The sequence below is a fragment of the Diplotaxodon limnothrissa genome, linkage group LG1 (assembly GCF_057381915.1).
Source record: "Diplotaxodon limnothrissa isolate DT_005_m linkage group LG1, D_limnothrissa_male_GT1.1, whole genome shotgun sequence".
NCBI lineage: Eukaryota > Metazoa > Chordata > Actinopteri > Cichliformes > Cichlidae > Diplotaxodon > Diplotaxodon limnothrissa.
In genome coordinates, this window is record NC_140596.1 from 7,071,491 (window position 1) to 7,091,851 (window position 20,361).

Below are 20,361 nucleotides of genomic sequence, written 5' to 3' on the forward strand. Positions count from 1 at the left end.
AAAGTTCTTCAAGGGACGACTGCCTCATCCAGTTATTCATTACAAGTTATTACAAGAGAAACAAGGAACAAAACTTATATACAAATACAAAAATACAAATCAAAATCAAATAGGAATCATGAACCCATAAAAAGTCCTGGGTACAAAACCCAGGGATGATGACAGAGAGCCACATTTTAATTTCTGCACGTAATGTAGATGGTCCAGTCCATTCTGATAAAACTACTTAAAAAAATTGCTTTTCCCTGAAAAATATGGTTGAAAACGTTTTTCACCTGTAAAGTTATACTTGATGATCAGCATGTCCAGCCCTGGGCTTGGCCCAGCAGTACACTGGACAATGCTAATTCACTTTACAGCTGTAAGTACAATTACCTACATCTTTACTAAAATGATGAGTATGTTGAAAATAATCATTAACCTCTACCGCACAACACACAACTGGCTCAGGTTTTTCACAAATTAGCTGCTGCTGGTCTCTTTGAGGGGCGACACACAATACCCTCAGTGGGTTAATATTCAGGATTCTTAGAGCGCCAACTCGCTAAAATGTTAGGGACAGCCCATACTGTAGCAGCTTATCAGTCACAAGATAGGCCCAGCCTAAAGTAAAATGTGCTTTGGTAATTAGATCTGAACTCAACGCAATTTTCTCAAAGTGCTTTTTACTACATTTTTTAGGTCTTAAATTGACATTTCTAATTTCCTCTAATTTGGCTTCCTATGTTAATGTACATCCTCACTCCCTATGCTAATGTAAGATTTTGCTTTCATATTAGCTTAAAGGTAAAGCACAGCTTCGGTACTGCAACCTGCCTCTTTCCGTGTCTTGCATTTGATTGGTCCTTTCAGAACAGTAACCCTAACAGTATCTTGTTTCCTCACTTGTTTATTTTTTTATTGCAATACTGTGTTTCATTGTGTTCCATCCTCCATCGACAGGCGAACGCATGGCCAAAGCAGAGCAGCCCTAATCAGAGAGAAACAGGACACATCCTCCCCATAATGAAGGCCGGACAGACACATAATAAGTAGCTCTCAAATACACGCTTGTCGTGATTCTTTTGTTTTCAGCCCAGAATATTTTTTTCTTTTTTTCAGCAGAGTGACAGTAATGCAGTCCTGCCACTGCCTGAAGAGAGGTTGGAGGACATCTGACTGTCACTCCCACAACATAGTGGAGGAGTGACAGTCACATGTCCTCCAACCTCTCCTCAAAGCAACTCTGCACATTAAATATGACGTTTTATCTCTTTTTATAAGAAAATAAGAGTACTTAGGTGGTGGAGTTCATTCATATAATGATAATAAACAACAAACAGCTCAAATGAAATATTAAGCAAGACTGTTTGGATCACTATTTCCCTGTGAATTACTTTCTTTGTATTTTATGTTACAGAAATAGTAACATGTTACAGATTTTTGTCTTTGGCTTAAATATTATATTTAAGCCAAAGTAATTATAGTGCTATATATTTTTACCATGTATTAAAATAAACACCAGGAATATTGTGGGATATGGACAGAGGTTAAGATGGATCTGGGAGAGAACAGTGATGCACTATCCTGGACTGTGGTGTTCACTTTAGGTTACTCAGCGGTAGCAAACAGCAATATAAATTTAGGGTGATGACGCTGATTAGACTCATTCATTCGTCTGTCAAGCAGTGTGTTAGGAACCTACTGTGATCTTTGCAGCATTGAAATGAGATAGCTTGTTAGTCAGAAAATGAGACCTCTGATCCCTGCAGCTGTTGTAGCTGGGTTAAAATAGATCTAATTGGTTAATTAATATCAGATAGATCCAAGTCTATGGAGAAAAAAACGTTTGAAACACAGTGTTTAAAGCAGCCTGAGCTGTTGGTTCACAGAGATTACTTTTACATATGTTATTTGAAACTGTGACTATGTTTAATACGAGAATCAGTTAATAGTAACAACTATATCGGAGGATGAAGTGCAACCTGTTGCACAGTGTGATCGGCATCTGTGTCCTAAAAGAAACACAAAATGACTAAAATAATCTGAACCAGCTGAATACGTATGTGCAAAGACATCAGAATAAGAGACTTGGGGGCTGTGTCCACATTATTTCATTTGTTTAAGAGCTAAATATACATAGAGTATGTAAAAAAGATTTTTTATCTGAAGTCACCATTTATGGAATTCATCTTGCAGAAGTGTGATGCAGGCATGGGAAGGGTCACGTTTACATATACCAAGGATGAGCCCTCTGTCACACAAGATGCCTCAAGCATCCAGCAATTAAACTTTTGAAATTAACTTTTTATTTATGTATTTTTTTAATGAAGCAGTAGTAGTTGTAATTATAGTATCAAATAACTGTAGAATACCTTTTGAAAGAAGAATATTATATCTTTTTAATCTTTGAGTTAAATGTATTAGTATTTTCTGTTTTATTAGTATTTAAATGTATTGACGTCAATTTTCTGAAAATGACAACACAGCAGACATATGTCTTCCGTCCTTCCTCTTTACGTCTTTCTCCCTTCTTCTCAGCTTTATTTGCCTCTCCATCTTTCCACACACGTTGTCCATTTGTTTTTTTTTAATCTACCATCTCTCGTCTATCTTCGTCTTCTCCTTGCAGCCCTGCTTCTACCTCCTGACTCCTCCTTGCTCCCCCATCTTCTGCCTCCTCCTCCCTTGTCCATCCCTCTCTCTCTCTAAGTAATGAAAGAGGGATTTTTGAAAGAAAGAGAGTGAGAGAGAAAGAGAGACAGCAGAAGGAGGAGGTTGAAGTGGAGGGGTGGGTCCCTATAAGAGCAGCTGCCTCCAGCCTCCACGTAGCCAGAAACACCACACTGAGACAGAAGAAAGGAATCATACGCTGACAAACTGCATTCACCCAAGGGACCTCCTATTGGCAGCCCCAGAACAGGTAAGGAATCCTTGGCGAGCAGGAGGGAGTAGTACAGGAGGAAAAGAAACTGCTTGACCTCTGACCTTTATATAAAGAATTTTTTCCTGTGTAGTTTTCTCAGTATTGTCATGCACTAACCGTTTGTTGTGTGTATTGTTGAAGAAACCCCATAGAAACTATACATTTACATTCATTTGACTCGTCTTAGTTCCTTTAAGGGTGAGTGATGTTGCATTGCAAGCCCTGTTTAGACAGCCCAAAAGATAACAATGAAATCTAAATTTAACAGAAAATACAAGATAAACAGGAGAAAGAAGAAACCAGTGAGTCCTTTTTAAGAGTAAAGCTTTATTATCCCAGTCAGTACGTGTCTTCATTGCTACTCTGTCATCCACACCTGCTGGAGTCTCCCAGGATAATTACTTTAATAATTACTGAGTAATAATTACTTCTGTGTCGTTACCTTCTGACATTTGAGCCTAATCTCACTGAAAAAAAAAATATAAAAAATATCTCAAACTGTAAGTGACAGTGTGAGTTAACACAGTACCTCAGGTTAAACACTTTGTGTTCAATAGAGTCAATGCATCTGCTCTTAAAGAGCAGCTACAGACCTCAATGTTCCTTAATATGTATGATTAAGAAGTTAGCTATTAGTGTTGATTAAAAAGCAGAAAGTTATGTACAGAACACAGAGCATGACGTGAAGAGGCTGCATCTGAGGAGTACACATGCATTTTAATTTGTAAGCACATTGGCAGGTAGCAGATAGAAAGGTCATAAATTGCTGGTCATGATTTGTCATTAATCATCAAGCTCTGATTCACAGCTGATAGGATCCAGGAATGAAAGGGGACTCTTTGCAGGGATATGTTGTTTGGGTTCATCTGAAGTAATGAAAGGTAATTTGGATGAGCTCATGTTGCCTAATGAGGGTAAGATTTTGCAGAACTCCCTTCATCAGAGGAATATTTTTCGATTTTTTTTGACGCAGTTGCCTGAAGGTTATGTTGTTTTTAATGACAGCTTCTGCCACATTCTTCATTAAAGTAAAAATACTTTGGGTTAATTATGACCAAAACAATTACATGAACATTAACCAGTATGAGCTCTCATGTAGTACTTATAGACTGCTCTCAGCTTATTTTGAGTCACTGGTGTAATTTGGAATGAACATTGCTACTTTAAAAGGTAGCGGCTCAGAAATCAAGGGTTTTACTGACAACAACTGTGAATAAGTCTCAAGCTTGTTTTGTTGTTGTCATTCAGAACCAGCTGTTCAGCTCCCTTTATAAAATATAGAGACTAAAAGGTTCAATTAAGTAATATAAATAGATTTTATTGACATCTAAGGCACCTGGACACATCTGGCCCATCGTTTTGCTCCAGACTTCAATGCTCTTTATTACCCCGTTCAAGAGCTGGAGTAATGAATCAAGCTAATAGGATTGATTAAAATGGTTGGATCTTTTATCAGATTTATCAAATGACAATTTGATGACACATACATCATCCATTATAGTTTTTAATTTTCTTTAATTAATGAATCATGTTGTCTAACTAACAAATGTAATAATTAATTTACTATTAATCATTGTAACTAATTATTAATCAATCAATTTTAAACATGAATCTTATTTTTCTGTCATTTATTTGCATTAGTAGTACTAAAATAGCAGCAGCCTCCTTCTTACATAGTTTATTAATATTATTCTTCCTGTGCCTTTAGGCATTTAATAAACTGATTACTAAGAGCTGCATTTATTCAATCTCTTAAAAAAAATCTTTATAAAGTCAATAACAAATTTGAATATATCTTTTTTCATATTAATAATTAGCCTAAGGTTATATTTAGCCTGGGGCACACTTTTCCTTTGACCTTCAAAGAAATTGTTTAAACAAAGGCAACACTGATGATTGAATTTTCTGTAGTAAACTTTTGTTTAAAGACCTTTTTAACAACTGTTAATCCTTGGTCTTGTGTCAGTTTATATTCATCTTCAGGAATATGTTTACAGACAGTGCTATTAAAAAGAATAAAAATAATAATAAAGAAGCGTCTGCTTTCTTACACTTCACAGCAAAATTTCCTGTGGGTACAACAGATCAGGGTAGAAGATGTTCCTATAGCTGTCTCGTTGCAGGTGTTTTGCGTTGACTGAATAAAACCAGATAAGGAATGTCTTTGGTGAGGCTGCATGAACACTAAATAACACTATAAAAATGTAATGCTTACATTTTGAGGAATAGTTTGAAAAGAAGTTGAGGATTTGGTGTGGGTGGTTTTAGGTAAACACGCTTTTGTATTCAGAGATACTGATGTATGCAAAATGAGGTTTATATTGTAGCTCAGTTGTACCATTGTGAAACACATAATCTTGTAGTGATGAACATCCTTTCATTTTGTGGGCGATTTCATTGTGTACCTGCAGACAACCTGACAAACACTGCCAAAGTGACAATGAGAGATAGTGAGAGAGATGGGATTTCAAAACAAACTGTAATTGCAAACAAAATGTTTGAAATATCTAAGACAGCTATCTTAAACATTGTAGAATCAATCCAAAGAGACAAAAGAAGGCTCACTCACGGAGCTCTGAGCTTTTTTGTTCATGACATAGCTTGTCTTGCAAGTTTAATTTCTCAGTTTTTATTCAGACAAGAAAATTTTGGAAATATTTTCAACTCACGCCTTCAGCCAAATGCATCAAATATAATGCTTCTCCTGGCTTGTAAATCCCTTCTAATCCACAGTTCTCTTCCTATCACTAAATACATTCCACAATATCATTATTTTTTATAGTGAGATATATATATTTTATTCCAGCACAGTTTGTGTGAAGAACCTACAATTTTGTTGTACATGTTATTTTCTAATTCTTTTCTTTTCTATTCTATTCTATTCTATTCTATTCTATTCTATTCTATATGGATACACGTCGTTAACACTCACAAAACATTCTCATTTAGGGTAGAAGGGGAAAATGGAATGAGGAAATGATTGCTGGATCACAGGTCACACGGCATAGTGGCGGGGTACACATCTCTGACAGCAGCATTGAACTGCCTGTGAACGTGTGGACTTAATCCAAAGATGCAATGTTCCTAACACAGCAGGATCTCCAGCCATCCTTTTATGCTTATCTCTCCTTTCACAGACCCCTCTCCTTATCGTCTTGCTGTGTTCCACTTTTCCCCTCTGTTTCAACACCAAATAGAAATGATTCATGTCAGATACAGTCTGTTGAGGAAGAAAACCCTACTTAAGGTTACTTAATTTCTTCGATATCTACTCAAGAAAAAAACTAGAAGTCATGATTATTGCTGTCTAGATACAGTCTCCATACTTTCCCTCTGTCTTAACACGTGGATATATTAAAAGACCTGGATGTGACCTTCTTAGTGGCAAATGATGAGCCTACTCCCTTGAAATTGCATGCTTCCTCAAACTAAATTGCAAGAGCAGAAAGACATAAATGCAATTAGATTTTTTTTTATATCTATTACGGCAACGACAAAGCTTTGATCATTAGTGCATTTGGCAAGCAACAAATAATTGTTAATATATTTACTATTCAATCTTGCATTGCAATATTTACTTGTAGTTCCTGCTACATCTGTTGCTGCTACATTTTGATATGGGGAAGATTTGAAACATGATACGTTTCTATGCTATTATGCATGACGTACAAGCCTCAGGCAAAATTATTTATTTTTATATTTGTTGCCTAATACTAGCCAGTGATGGGAGGCAGGATGTGAAAAATGTTTTTTTTACAAGAAAGCTGAGTGCTTTGTATGTCTCATATCCACCTCAATCACCTCCTGCAGCCTGTTATACCTTTTGAATCTGTCAGATTTTAATTAATCTTGTAATTAAATTAACATAGTCATAATAATATAGAACAAGAAAAGATTAAAAATGAATAAATGAACAGGTAAACACTATACAGTAATTTTTTTTATTATTAACAAATGATAAACATTTGTTAAACTTATTAACAAATCATTTTAACATTTAGATTTTTAAAACTTTTCAAACTACTACTACAAATTACTGTGAAAGACATCATGCTGTAGTAAATCGGTAGGCAGTGAAAGAGGGAAAAAATCTGGTTTTGAAGGAACTTGATCTACAGCTTTGACTTTACAGATCAAAGTGTAAATTAAGTTCAAGGGAAATTATGTCTGGCATATCCATGTTCCAAATCAGGAGTTAGTAATTTACTGAGGAAATTTGGTGATAGGGCGTGCAGTCTGAGCCACAACTTGACCTGTTCATTTCAGTCATCTGTCAGTGAATCTCTGTAATAACTTGAAAAAAGTGCAATAATAACAAGAAAAATCATTGGGAAACCAGTCTGGTGTGACCTCTGTGTAAGTATGTGTCAGTCACCTCTACAACGTCAATTGACTTCAGGTGATTAGATGCATTGAGAAAGGAAATTGATTTAGCTTAGCGTGTCTGCTGTTAATGGCTTTAGCTGCTACATCACACTCAGTCTGACTGACAGGGAACATGACCCCCTCCCCCCCAAAAACCAAATAAAACAAAACTTGAGGTCTTTTTCTAAATGTTTCCTCAAATCTGAGATTTATCGAATCACAGATGCATCAATCACAAAACTATATGAGTAATGGTGCAACTGACATGACCTCTGACCACGAAAGAGAAAGTTTAAAGAAATAACTTAGTGTTAAACCTTGTTTTTCACACAGATGAGTTATAGCTTTTGGAACATTGATACTGAGACATACATGCAGAAAAAGTAGAGGTTGTAGTAGAAATGTTATCTTGTTTTGGTGGGAAACAAAACAGTGCAAGTGAAAAAAAATAGCAGCATAAAGTGTGAAAAGAACAAAAGACACTGAAACGGCGTCTTAAAAGAAAAGAAGAGTTGATAACAGGGGAGTATAAGAGTGCTCGTAGGCATAAGGAAGAATCATGTATTGATGTCCAAGATTTATTTGCTCTCCTGAAACGTGTCACGTCAATGACCACACTGCCATTTTGCCAGTTAGACATCAATATTACAACAAAGAGCACAATGTATTTTGAGTGGGCCTGGGACAGGTTGTCACTCACAGTCTCTTTTCTGACAGAAAATGTACTCTGGCTGCAGGCAGAAGACTAAATAACATTTAATTACCTGTCAAATCGACTCATCAGCTTATAAAACCAACATCGTGATTTCACTCCAGTTATTTAATATTTCTTTAAAATTGCTCGTCCTCACTCCTGCAAGAGTTGGAAGGATTTTACTCCTTATGAAGAAGTTGTCTGAGCTGAAGTAGCCCATAAAATAATCTGTACATAACTAAGGATTCAGAAGAGTGTAAAAAAAATGCTTTAAGCACGCGTTGCATTAAAATTTTACGTGACATATTACACCAGTTACTATTTTTAAAATATACTTTATTGTCCCTTAGGAGAAATTCAACATTCCTCTGAGATTTTGGTCTATATTGACATAATAGTGTCACACAGTTGCTGTAGATTCGGCAGCTTCACATCGATGATGTGATAAGCCATCCATCCATGAATTAAGCCTCGTGACATGGCACGTTATCCTGCTGGAAGCAGCCATCAGAAGATGGGTACACTGTGGCTGTAAAGGGATGAACCTGATACAAGGCAGGATGGTTCCACGCTTACTCCAAATTCTGACCGTACAATCCAAATGTTGCAGCAGAGTTTGAGATTTATCAGCCCAGCTAACATTCTTCCAGTCTTCTGTTCTCCAGCTTTGCCTGTATGAACTGTAGCCTCAGTTGCCTCTTCTCAGCTGACAGTAATGGTACCTGCTGTGGTCTTCTGTTGCTCTCAGCTTCAAAGCTTGATGTGTTGTGGGCTTAGAGATGCTCTTTTGCTCTTGTGCTTGGTTGTAATGGCAAGTTATTTGAGTTTGTATTGCCTTCATCTCAGCTCAAAGCAGTCTGGCCATTCTCCTCTGACATCATCAATGCAATTTCACCCAGAGAATTGCTGCTCACTGGACAGTTTTGCCTTTTCACACCATTTTCTCAGTAGATCAGCAGTTCTAAGTTCAGCACATACAGAATAATCCTTTTTCCTCATTCTTAACAAGAGCTTAAAATTCATCAGGTTATTTTCACTATGTCTACATGCCTAAGATTCATATATTTATAAACAGAGATGGGCAGTAACGCGTTACTGTAATCAGATTACTTTTTTCAAGTAACGATTAAAGTAAGGGATTACTATTGCAAAAACGGCAATTAGATTACCGTTACTTTCCCGTAGGAACGCTGCGTTACTGCGTTACTAAAACTGTGATTTTTTTGCGAGAATGTCTCATAACAGTGACGTAAGCGAGTGCGACGTTCGTGAAAACAGCTGTGTGCAGAGCAACAATGGATAATATATCGAGTGCGGGAGAGAGTATGAGCGTGCAGCGTTTAAAGTGTGGATGTACTGACCTTACTTTGAGTTTGATTCCATAAAAAGTGACAAAAACATTAGTGTCCGTTGTGCGTGGGAAGAAAACTTCTTTTTACAGCGAAAAACCCCCCCTAAACTTCCAAGCAAGCACCGAGTGCGCTACAACGTAATGGGAAATTCAAAGAGAAACTCGCGGATTCTTCCACTGACCGCTGCGGCACACCTGCACCAGGGTAAACCTCCGCCTACCCGACTCCTGCTTTACAGGTGAAAATAGAGCAAAAGGACCGCTGAGTCTTTGACTTTATTTATTTTCTGCTGTGTTTTACTTGCATCTATTTGAAAGAGTGAGTGTAAACGCACACAAAAACAATATTTTATGTGCTGGAATGTGCAGAAAATAGGTTTAAATATTAAACTAATTTATTCAAGTCAGAGAATGGTGCATATAATTAAATTTTTGCTTGATGCATAAAGTTAAAAGATTAAAACTAATAAAACAAGTTTTAAAAAGGGACTTTTCCATTTGATTACATTTTGTATGATGGATTATGTAGAAAAAGTAGAATTGGGCTGAAAGATCTATCGCTTTATCACCTATTCAGGTTGTAAATCGTGTTTTTAAAAAGTAACTAAGTAACTAAGTAATTAATTACTTTTGAAAATAAGTAATCAGTAAAGTAACGGGATTACTTTTTGGAGGAAGTAATCAGTAATTAGTTACTGATTACTTTTTTCAAGTAACTTGACCAACACTGTTTATAAACATAAATATAATAAATGTACATATGTAGAATGAAATAATAAAACACGATGAAACTATTCACTACCACTTTGTTTTGCGCCTGTGCGCTTTTTTTTCCTTTTTTTTTTCTTACAATAAAAGCAGCCGGTGAAGTAGCAGAGTAAGTTAAAGAAAGATAAGACGGGGAAATTCAAGGCAGGCTAAGAAAATTATATTAGAGAGGTAGCTTGTGACACTTGGATTTGCACGAACTCTCTATGCACTGAGGATAGTAATCTGTTTTATACTCATACAATTTTGCTGCCCCTTTATACTTATGGTCCATCATCTTCCTCAAGTCAAATTTTTACGTTTAAAATCAAGTGGCGGTTGTCACATCAGTTCATAAAGTGAGCATTGTCTGTAGTAGAGACTCAGAGCCAGTCATTACCACACAACAGAGTCATTGCAATCATATCATCAGCATTGCATCATCATTTGGCAGACAACAGTTAAACTCACACAGCCTTGTAATGCCATTTGTGCATATGCACATCTACAGTGTGTCTGGCATCACAGAGGAAACAATAAGTGAGGAAAGTTACAGCCGAGCGGAGACCCTGACGTGGTGCACTGACGCAAATTTGGCAATACTGTGGTCTTTACATAAGTTACCCGATAATCTGCAGCTTTGCTTTTAAAAAAAGATGCACTCCAAGACGGATGCACATTGCTCCCCGATCAGCCACGCGTAAATAATCCGGCTTTAAGCCGTACTTCAGGCTGGGAGTAATTTATTTTTTATTTCCTATTCTTGATGAGAAAATGGCAATAATGGGGAGAAACACTGGTGGAAACAGTCGATAATACGATGTGAGATAGTTTGAGAATTTCTGAGGGCTGTCCTTATAGTGAGGTGTATGTGGCTGGATGACAAGACCAGAAATTAGACTGGAATATAAGCCTTTCTTTAACCTTCTTTAACCTTAACAGCACTTATTTCTAGTTTCCTCGATGTAATTTAGAAGATTCTGAAGATTATAGAGTTAAATAAATGTACACACATATTTTCAAAGTACAAACTTATGTTCCTGTGTCAAAATATATTTATTTATTATAGAAAATGAAAGAAAATGCATACCATTACATTTTTAATCACATAGAGGTTGCTGAAACAACCATTCAGTGTTTATTTCCTCTTAAAAATGTTTTAGCTTCACTTCATATTATTCCTAGCTCGCCACACCCCAACCTTCATTGACTTTATGACCCACAATTTGAGAATCAGTGAGAAATAACTGGTTTGGACACTAATGAGAAATGCATTTCCTTTCATCGGGGGGCTGGACTTATTCATTTTGACTGCAGACATCCATCAGTAGCGCCTCAGCACAGTGCCACACAGTAATGACTTAATTAACTGGTTTATTTAGTGGTTAATCAGTTAATTAAAAGCAGAATAATTGAGTCTTACAGGCACTCAAGAGAACATGGCAGACTTGAGAATAAATCCACACTGTGCTTCATTTTTACAGAGCTTTGAACAATTTAGAAAAGACGTCAAATATAGATAAACACTACCTTCAGGGCTCCTCTGTTTGCACACATATCTGTACTCCAATATCCTCAGTGAGTGCTATCAGGCTGTATTCGTTCTCTTCTGGTATATTCTGGATAGAAAATCGGGCCTTAGTTCTTTGCCAGTGAGAGAGTTAGCCCAGATAGGATAGTCATCTGTTCCCTAAAGTGTAGCACTGGTTGCTCGTTACATCTCCAATGACAGCTGCCCAAGCATATTTGAATTTTTACAAAATTAAGAATACTTATCATATTATTCTGACAGGGTTAGCCAGTTGCCTTATTTTGTCTGAAACTTGTGAAAGAGGGAATCATCTGAACAAAAAGCTTTTAAACCTTTCCAAAACATTTGACTTAGTTGAAGTAGTAATGTATAGATGTATAACTCTGCGACTGTTCTGTTGGTCAGTCAGTCTAAAGTGAAATATTCTACCAGTAACTGGAAATTGTGATAAAAACATTAAATTGATCGATCTATGTTTAAACCCTCAACTGTGGTCATAGGCTCTAAGAAGTGACCAAACGAATGAAGTGGCAGATTTAAATGGGCAAAAGGAGTTTCCTTTAGTGTGACTTGACTCAGCCTGAGAGATATAGTATGGTGAGGAGCTGAGACATCTAGAGCCTAAAGTAAAGCTGCTGCTAAGGATCCAATTGATCTGATTCAGGCTTCTCATCTGAATGCCTTTGGAAGTTTTCCAGGCACGTCAAACTGAAAAAAATCTTGTCTATCTAGAGCCCAGAAGAGGCACCGGGGCAGGCCAAAAACTCACTGGAGGGATTATGTATCTAATCTAGACTGAATGTGTGAGAATCATCCAGAAGGACCTGGAAAATGGTTTCTAGGTCCTTCTGGTTGAAGGATATTTACTTAGCCTGTTACCACCATTGCCCAACCTAGAATACGGTAAGTGGAATAAAATAGACTGAGGCATGGACGGCTGGAAGCTCACCCTCTGACTTTCAATTTAACAAAATCAGAAAGTTGTGATTCATAAATAAAATAAAATTACAGTAATATTAATCCTTAATTAAAACATGGAAAATTGGCTTGAAAAGCAATGCAGTCATTTGGTGCAAGCATAACTACTAATGTTTAGTAGTAGTATAGCGGTATAGTATACTAAAATATTAAAACTGAGATAGTAAAGGCTCAGCTCAAAAAGCAGCAGCATGATTTCACCCTGATGAACATGATTTAACCAGATGTGATTTGTTTAAAGGTAAAAGCTCACTGTTTTCTTATTTAAATTATTCCATCTCGTAACATTAATCTGTGTGGTAGAGAAGATGGATTTGTCTGAATGCAACCATTTTACAAGCAAATAAAACATAATTTAAAATCCAGCATACAGAAGGACATGCATTTGTATTCCTAAAACAGAGGCTAGATGTTGAAAGATGAAGAAAGCTTTTTACCTGTTTGAGGTAAGAACATATCCGCCACACCGTTACACCACCGCCAGCAGTTGGCAGGATGTATCCATACCTTCATGTTGTTTATACAAAACTATGACCCTGCCATCTGAATACCACAACAGAAATCGAGACTCATCAGAACCTTTTAAGAATTTTCTATTGTACAGATTTGGTGAGGTCATGTCACTTGCAGCCACAGTTTCTTGTTCCTATATGATAGGATGCCAGTTCTGTGTGGTCTTCTGCTGTAGCTCATCTGCTTCAAGTTGGACACACTCTGAGATGTTCTTGCACTGGCCTCTGGCATCAACAAAGCCTTTTTGTCCAGAGAACCGCTGCTCACTGGATAGGTTTTCTTTCCTGACCATTCTCTGTAAACCCCAGAGATAGCTGTGTCAAATGTCAGTAGATCAAACACTTGGGAAATAAACCAACAACCATGCCACGTTCAAGATCACTTTACTTTCCCTTTCTGATGATCAGTTTGAACTTCAACGGGTTGCACCGATCATGTCTACATGCCTAAATGCACTGAGTTGCTGCCATGCAAATGGCTGAATAAATGAGATAACTGAGATAAAACCAAGTAATTAGATAAAACCAGTTTATCTAACAAAGAGTACGTCTTTAATTATCTTCACTCACTGCTAAATTAAGGATATGTGGCTCACCTGTGTTTTCCTCTTCTGACCACATCTCAGTAGAGAAATGTGGCCATCTTTGCACATTATCCTCTTGCTCTTGGAAAACAAGCAGGGACAGATTCAGTGACAGGAGGATGGAGAACGAGATGTATTGTGGCCACATGAATGCGCACAAGCTGTTTGTCTAAATCCAGTGCCATCTGTCTTACATTCCTGCCTAAAACAGCTGTGATGTTCTTTTGTCCTTCACTGGCAAACCCACCCTCTTTCCCATCAGATTAAAGACTTGACACACACTTTTATTGTTTGCACACGAGAAGGCTGATTAATTTTGCAGAGCTATTGTTTTTCATGAGTTGTCAGAGACTGGACTGAACTGTACTGCAATTACATTTCTATCGTTTTTTAATTACCCTGAATAAATTCCAGATTTCTAAGATATTAAAAAAGTTTTTCACTGAAGACAAATTAGTTCTAAAATTTTTTTAAGCTGTTTTAATAGATAATTTAAACCAGCCGTTAAAGTTGCATTTTAGTACTGTCTGTTTTAATGTATTGAAGTACAGATACAGTGTGGACATATGCTTGTGTGCCGTGTAAGTGTGTGTGTTCCACTGTTTTGTGCATATGAGTTCAAATTTGTTTGTCATCAAGAAACAATGACTCAGTTTGTTGCCGGAGGCATTATTGAGGCATCAATTAAAGGAGTTAACGAGTTTGTTTAATGAGACGAAAACCGTAATTGTGTTTCTGACGTCAGACTTGCCAGACTCTTCCTACCAAAATAAGGTCAAACTGTTTTATTTTGTTTTTGTCCCTGTCTGTATGCTGTTTCATTTATCGCTTACACTCATTCAGTATTTCTTTTTTTTCCATGTGGATGTGCTGTTTTTCCTCTTGAACTCTTGTCTGCCCTACACAGTATTTAGTGCAAATCACACATTGATGAGAAGCTAGTAAAAGTTTAAAACAGCCATCCATTCGCTTATCCTTTTTCGGGGTCCCGGGGGTGCTGGAGCCTATCCCAGCTGGCTTAGGGCGAGAGGCAGGGTACACCCTGGACAGGTCGCCAGTCTGTCGCAGGGCTAACACATAGACAAAGACAAGTAATTGTGCTCACATTCACCCCTATTTCCAATTAACCCAACCCCACTAACTGCTAACTAACTGGAGTGCCTGGGGTGAACCCACGCAAACACAGGGAGAACATGCAAACTCCACACAGAAAGACCCCTGATGGTGAAATTGAACTCAGGATCTTCTTGCTGTGAGGCAATAGTGCTAATCACCGTGCCACTGTGCTATTAGTATCAGTTCAAGCTATTAGTGTCAGTAATAATTAAAATGTTATTTAAAAAATAATTTGCATTAAAAGTGACTTTCAGTTCTATGTATTATTACTGTGATATTAATCGAAAGTATTTAGCACACTAATGATTGAATAGTAGCTATATGTTTGTGTGACATAATGACACTAATTGCACAAATGGCTGGCTTAACCTCAGTTGATAGAACAGTAGTGGTGTGGTCAAGGACATCAAGGATATTCTAGTAATTCTTGAATGTTTATTTTAAAACTAATTGTCAAATGTAATGCATCCATGCAGTCTGTGAATGCACCTTTCAGTCCTTACAGGAGATAACTATCCTCTCATCCAAATATGATCAGTTCCAGCTCAAAAATCAATACTGTCATTACCATAATGCCAAACTGAGAAGAAATACCAACATTATTATTGATATAATACATAGAAAGAAGTGTCACTATTAGAAAGAACACAGATTGTAATATAGAACAGACCAAGTGAAATGTGTGGGACTGCAAGAAAAGGTGCATAAATCTGTCTGCTACTTCAGCTCTATTGCTTTATATTGACTGGTATTTTAGAGCTATGATGGGAACTACACATCCTAACTTAAAGAGTCAGTGAGTCAGTGAGGCAGGCTAACTTGTTCAACTAAACAAAACCACTTCTCCTGTACTTTTTCGGGGATGGGCAGAGGTGAAGGCAGATTGACTGAGGGATGCAGTCAGTGCTCCCTCATCCCTCATCAACTGCCTACTGAGGTTTTTGTCAATGTATTTAGCTGAATTTAGAATAATGAGCTTGGCAAGCTCAGTCCAAGGTCTCATCAAAAATATATTTGAAAGTAAAAAAAACCCAACCTAAAACTCAATCTAATTGATAAAATATGACAGTAATAAACAGCTTTGTCTCATGCTAACTTCTCTTATTATACTATTATCAACTATAGCAGATATTTCCATAGAAAACCCTGTAAAAATGTGTTGGATACTTTGTACAATATCTGCGTCAGAGAGACACAGTTAGCACCTGAAGTTAGAGGGAAATTTCAGAGCTATATTTCCCCAAGGACTTTGTAAGAAAAAAAAAAAACTACTATTGAAACAAAAAACAGAGCTAAATGAGACAGAATATTACAATTACATTTGCCTCGTGGCCAGAAACACGAGTCCAAATTTATGACAATGTTGCTCCCTAACTGTTACAGTAAGGACTCTGTAACAAGCTTGTCACATTAGCTTAAAACATGTGTTCATACTGCCTACACAATATGCTGCTAATTGAAAATGACATTGTGGGCTTAACAAGCACAAAGTGCTTTTTAAAGACTACACTGCATGCTTGATTTTGGATACCCTGATAGGTAATGTAGCAGGACACCACAAATAAACAAAACTTCGTTGATAGACATACAGTTATGATTTCAGCAGGGATTTGTTTCCTTGTCCCTTTCTTCAATTTTTATTTGGCTCGCAGAAATTATTATTGGTGTCAAGAAAATAAGGCAAACCATGACATATCAGAAGATACGGACTTAATCACTGCACATTTAGCTGAAACTACTTTTCATAGCAATTTGATATTATATTACATAGAAGTATATTACTCTGCTATTCTGCAAAGACAGATAGTGTTTGAAAATTACACACTCACCAAACACTACAGAATGTAAGTTACCCGAGATGTAGTTAGTTCAGTATCAAAGTGTTGGACTGAACACTTGCCTTTCCTCTGTCCTGTTGTGCAACAGAAGGTGGGACCATGAAGACTGTGGTGGCTCTGCTTCTGCTCTATCTCTGTGATCCTGGACAGAGTGACTGCCAGGCTGACTGCTTGTCTTGCAACAACATCCTGCCCAAACAGCTCAGTTTTAACACCATGGTAAGGGCTCAACACACATCAACACACATCAACACACACACACACGCTTGTGGTTATGAGAGTGACCCATAGTCACAAAGGTGAAGGCAACAGAAGAGTCAACTGGGAGCAGTTAAAAGGTAGCTGCTATTCTTCACTTTCACATCAATAATTATTAATTATTTGCCATCAACCATATAATCAGTAGTTGATGGTATTATGCATAATAATTTTTCAACAATATCTTATTATGAAACTACTATGAAGCTCAGTTTTGCTACACATCAGCTATGAAATATTAATAACATAATAATGCACAGCAGATATGTCATGAAGGCAAAACTGGTCTTCTCTCACATTAATAAATCAGCTAACATATAGCGCTAAATAAATCTCTTCACTTGTATTATTTTCATTTAGTGAATATAAAGTGGAAACTCCTCACTCCACCTCCCTGTATTTATCTCATCCTCTCAACAGCTCCCTCACTGACTGACTCAACAAACTACCCTTTTGGCATTTGAGTTTTAATTTGTTGTGGCTAATTGATTCCTGGGGATAGATGTATGTTTCTCTTCGTGTTTATGCCTGGTGGTTGTTTTTCTCTACTTAATGGCATGTCTGCTTCTAAGTCAATTTTGGCAGGGAGCACACTAGAAGACGTTCAAGTCCACATGGCTTAAAACATAACCTTTTAAACTGTTAGTGTTAGGTACTTAGCTCAGGTGTGGTATTTAAAGGGACCTCAAGTGAGCCTAGTGCTTAAAGACAAATTGTTATTTAAAGCTATGCTGACCACCTTTTACTCCTTTGCTAATTTAAATGTTCAATTTCTTTCAATTTCACTTGGAAATCTTGCAGCCCTCCAAGCACCTCAGTATTTCATGCATTACATGTTCGAATCCTCAATCTTATTTTGACAGATGCAGTCCAGTAACACAAACCAGCATACCAGTTACAGAATGGATCCGCATCCATACTGCATCAACACATGTCATCTTCGGTGATGAAAAACAGGTTCCCTATTTAACGGTGAAGATGTGATTTAAGGCTTAGGGTTTGGGCTGAGGTGAGCATTAGTGCTTGACATGTAGTAGTTTAGGGGTATCTTCGAAATTAGTGTATGTCAGTGTTCTTTGAGAGACAGACACCCAGGCAGGCAGGCAGGCAGGCAGGCAGGCAGACATGTAGACATATCACAAATGCCCACTGAACAGCTGAAGTGGAAGAAAGAGGTGATAACAAGGGCAGAAATCTAATCAATGTCCTTTTGTCTTATTGATTTTGGCATTTTTTGAGTTAAGGACTTTCCACTCAAGCAGCCCTAGCAAATCAGGTGCTTTAATACTGCAGCACATGTGTAAATGTCTACGCTTTTAATGCATAGACGTGTTCAGGACTCAGATTACCCAATCATCTAACAATGATTGCATTTTCCAGTTTCTCAGTTGTATGTAATAGTTATATTTCCTAATTTTGTGTGTCATGGATTTCTCAGGAGCCATAATGGGAAAGACACAGCTTCATCCAAAATGTATCAATTTAGTAATCAAATAGTCTATGTTAGTCAGTGTCATTAGCGTGTCAGCATGAGTAGGTGTATGGTTTTGTATGGCGCAAACCAATGACTATGATTCATTTTAATATTTGTTAAGAGATGATATAAACAGCTCTGCCAAAAATAAACAGATCTGGTCATAAACCTTGTCCTTTCATTTTGTGGACTTCAGCTGTGTTGTCAGTTGTATGTCTGGGAATCAGCATCAGTAAACTCAGATATCAAGTGGAAACTGGTAAAATGATGTAAGTGTGTGACTGTCAGCCAAGAATACTGTGAGAATGCCTTCAGTCTTCACTGTAATTCATCTTTGGTTGATATTACATTACCATCAAAACAAATACGAATTTAGTGATGTGCATGCTTCTATTTATCATTTTTTTTAAATGCAGCAGCATTATTTATTTTGGTGTTTTTATCTGAGAGATTACCTTATGTGCAAACTTTTGTCTGTTACAAAGATCTCCTCTGTTGGGAGCTGGGAAATTAAGATTATCTCCTGTCTTTGTCTTTGTCAGGTGTGTTTCATTGAGTGCGAAAGCAGCGTTTCCCCATCCTCCTCATGGGACCTCTGTCGTGAAGCACTGCTGTCACCAATCTTGTCCCCAAGTGGTTCAGTGTGGAAACGATCTCAGGAGGAGGTGGAGGCTCTGTTTCCTGGGGAGGACGAGCAGATGAATGGACATTTGTTTCTTCCTATTGCACTACAGAGGGTTGATCATGTGACCCATGGACTTGATGCAGAGGAGAGGGATCTGGGTGGGAAGGGAAATCACCTCAACACTGCCTATAATTCCCAGAATGCGATGTCCCTGGAGGATGAGTATGCAGAGGAGGAGGAAGGTCAGGAAGGAGGAGACCCTGATGTGGCAGCAGGGCAGGGAGATGCAGCGCTAATCTCCAAAAGGTTTGGTGGCTTTGTAAAAGGGAGGCACGGCCACAGGAGACTCATGTCTCCAGGAAGATCCTACCAGAAGAGGTATGGGGGCTTTGTTGGTATTCGGAAGTCAGCCCGCAAGTGGAACAACCAAAAACGTTTCAGTGAGTTCCTGAAGCAGTATCTGGGGATGAGCACTCGGGCCACTGAGTTCAACAGTGTGTCAGAAGACCTCACTCAACAGAATGAGGTCTGAAGTCTTTTCATTGATCTGTTTTGTAGTCCGGTCACTAACATGTCAATGTTTGTCTGACATCATCAAACCTATTAAATCTAAGTAACCAAAATGAAGCCCATAATCGGAGACTTCTGTTGGAGTTCCTTGATGTTCTGAGATATTTGAAGTGCTGATTCTATTTTCCCATTCCTTGTATTTATGTTATCAAACTCTCCTTTGAACACTCATATAGTTTGATGCTCCAGTGGAGGTTTTAGGCCCTTTGAAACTGCATATAACCTGGCATGTTTCCCACCTCTTGAAACTCTTCATTTTTCAGACTTCCCATTCTGTTCCCTTGATCAAATGTAACAGTTTCATTTGATTGGCATTTTACTTTTGAAGGAAGCTTTTACTTTTAAAATCCATAGTAGTCCTGCAATGATTTACAGTAAAATGTAGATTTATTTTACTTTACTGTTTTATACAATCTGGCAGTCAGATTACCAACAAAGGTAGCATAATCCTTGCTGTTCTGCTACCAGGTATTATATGATTATTTTAACCAATAATTTTAGTATTATTTCAGTAATGCTTAAAACGCGTACATGCATCCTTAATGTTGAATATGTGTAAGTTCCTCTCTCTTAAATATACCACTATCTTGGAGCAGAATGCAAAAGTCAGTCTCTTTAAAATGACAACATCATTTTTCTTTTAATTTATGGTTTGGGTAATGTCAGCAGTAATGTAAAGTAATCTGTATGTAACTTGTGGAAAATAAATGGAAAAAAAAATCAGCTCAAATCTGTTGATTTATCACTGTGCCAAAATACACCTGAGACAGGGCTATTGCTATTTCATGTACAAGTGAGCAACATACATAACTG

At 37.4% G+C, this 20,361-nt stretch overlaps 1 protein-coding gene across 1 annotated transcript; it reads left to right on the top strand.

Moving 5' to 3' along the window:
- Window positions 1-16,720: 16,720 nt before the first annotated feature.
- On the top strand, window positions 16,721-19,510 carry pnoca (prepronociceptin a). The gene is made up of 2 exons (XM_085351888.1): window positions 16,721-16,840; window positions 18,896-19,510. The coding sequence occupies exons 1-2, from the start codon at window positions 16,721-16,723 to the stop codon at window positions 19,508-19,510; spliced, it is 735 nt and encodes a 244-aa protein (XP_085208014.1).
- The last annotated feature ends 851 nt before the right edge of the window (window positions 19,511-20,361 follow it).

What these genes read in the sequence shown, in the direction of transcription:
- pnoca (XM_085351888.1), top strand. Translation starts at nt 16,721, where the DNA reads ATGAAGACTGTGGTGGCTCTGCTTCTGCTCTATCTCTGTGATCCTGGA. An exon ending in AGCTCAGTTTTAACACCATG is followed by an intron (nt 16,841 to 18,895) that starts GTAAGGGCTCAA and finishes TGTCTTTGTCAG; the next exon opens with GTGTGTTTCATTGAGTGCGA.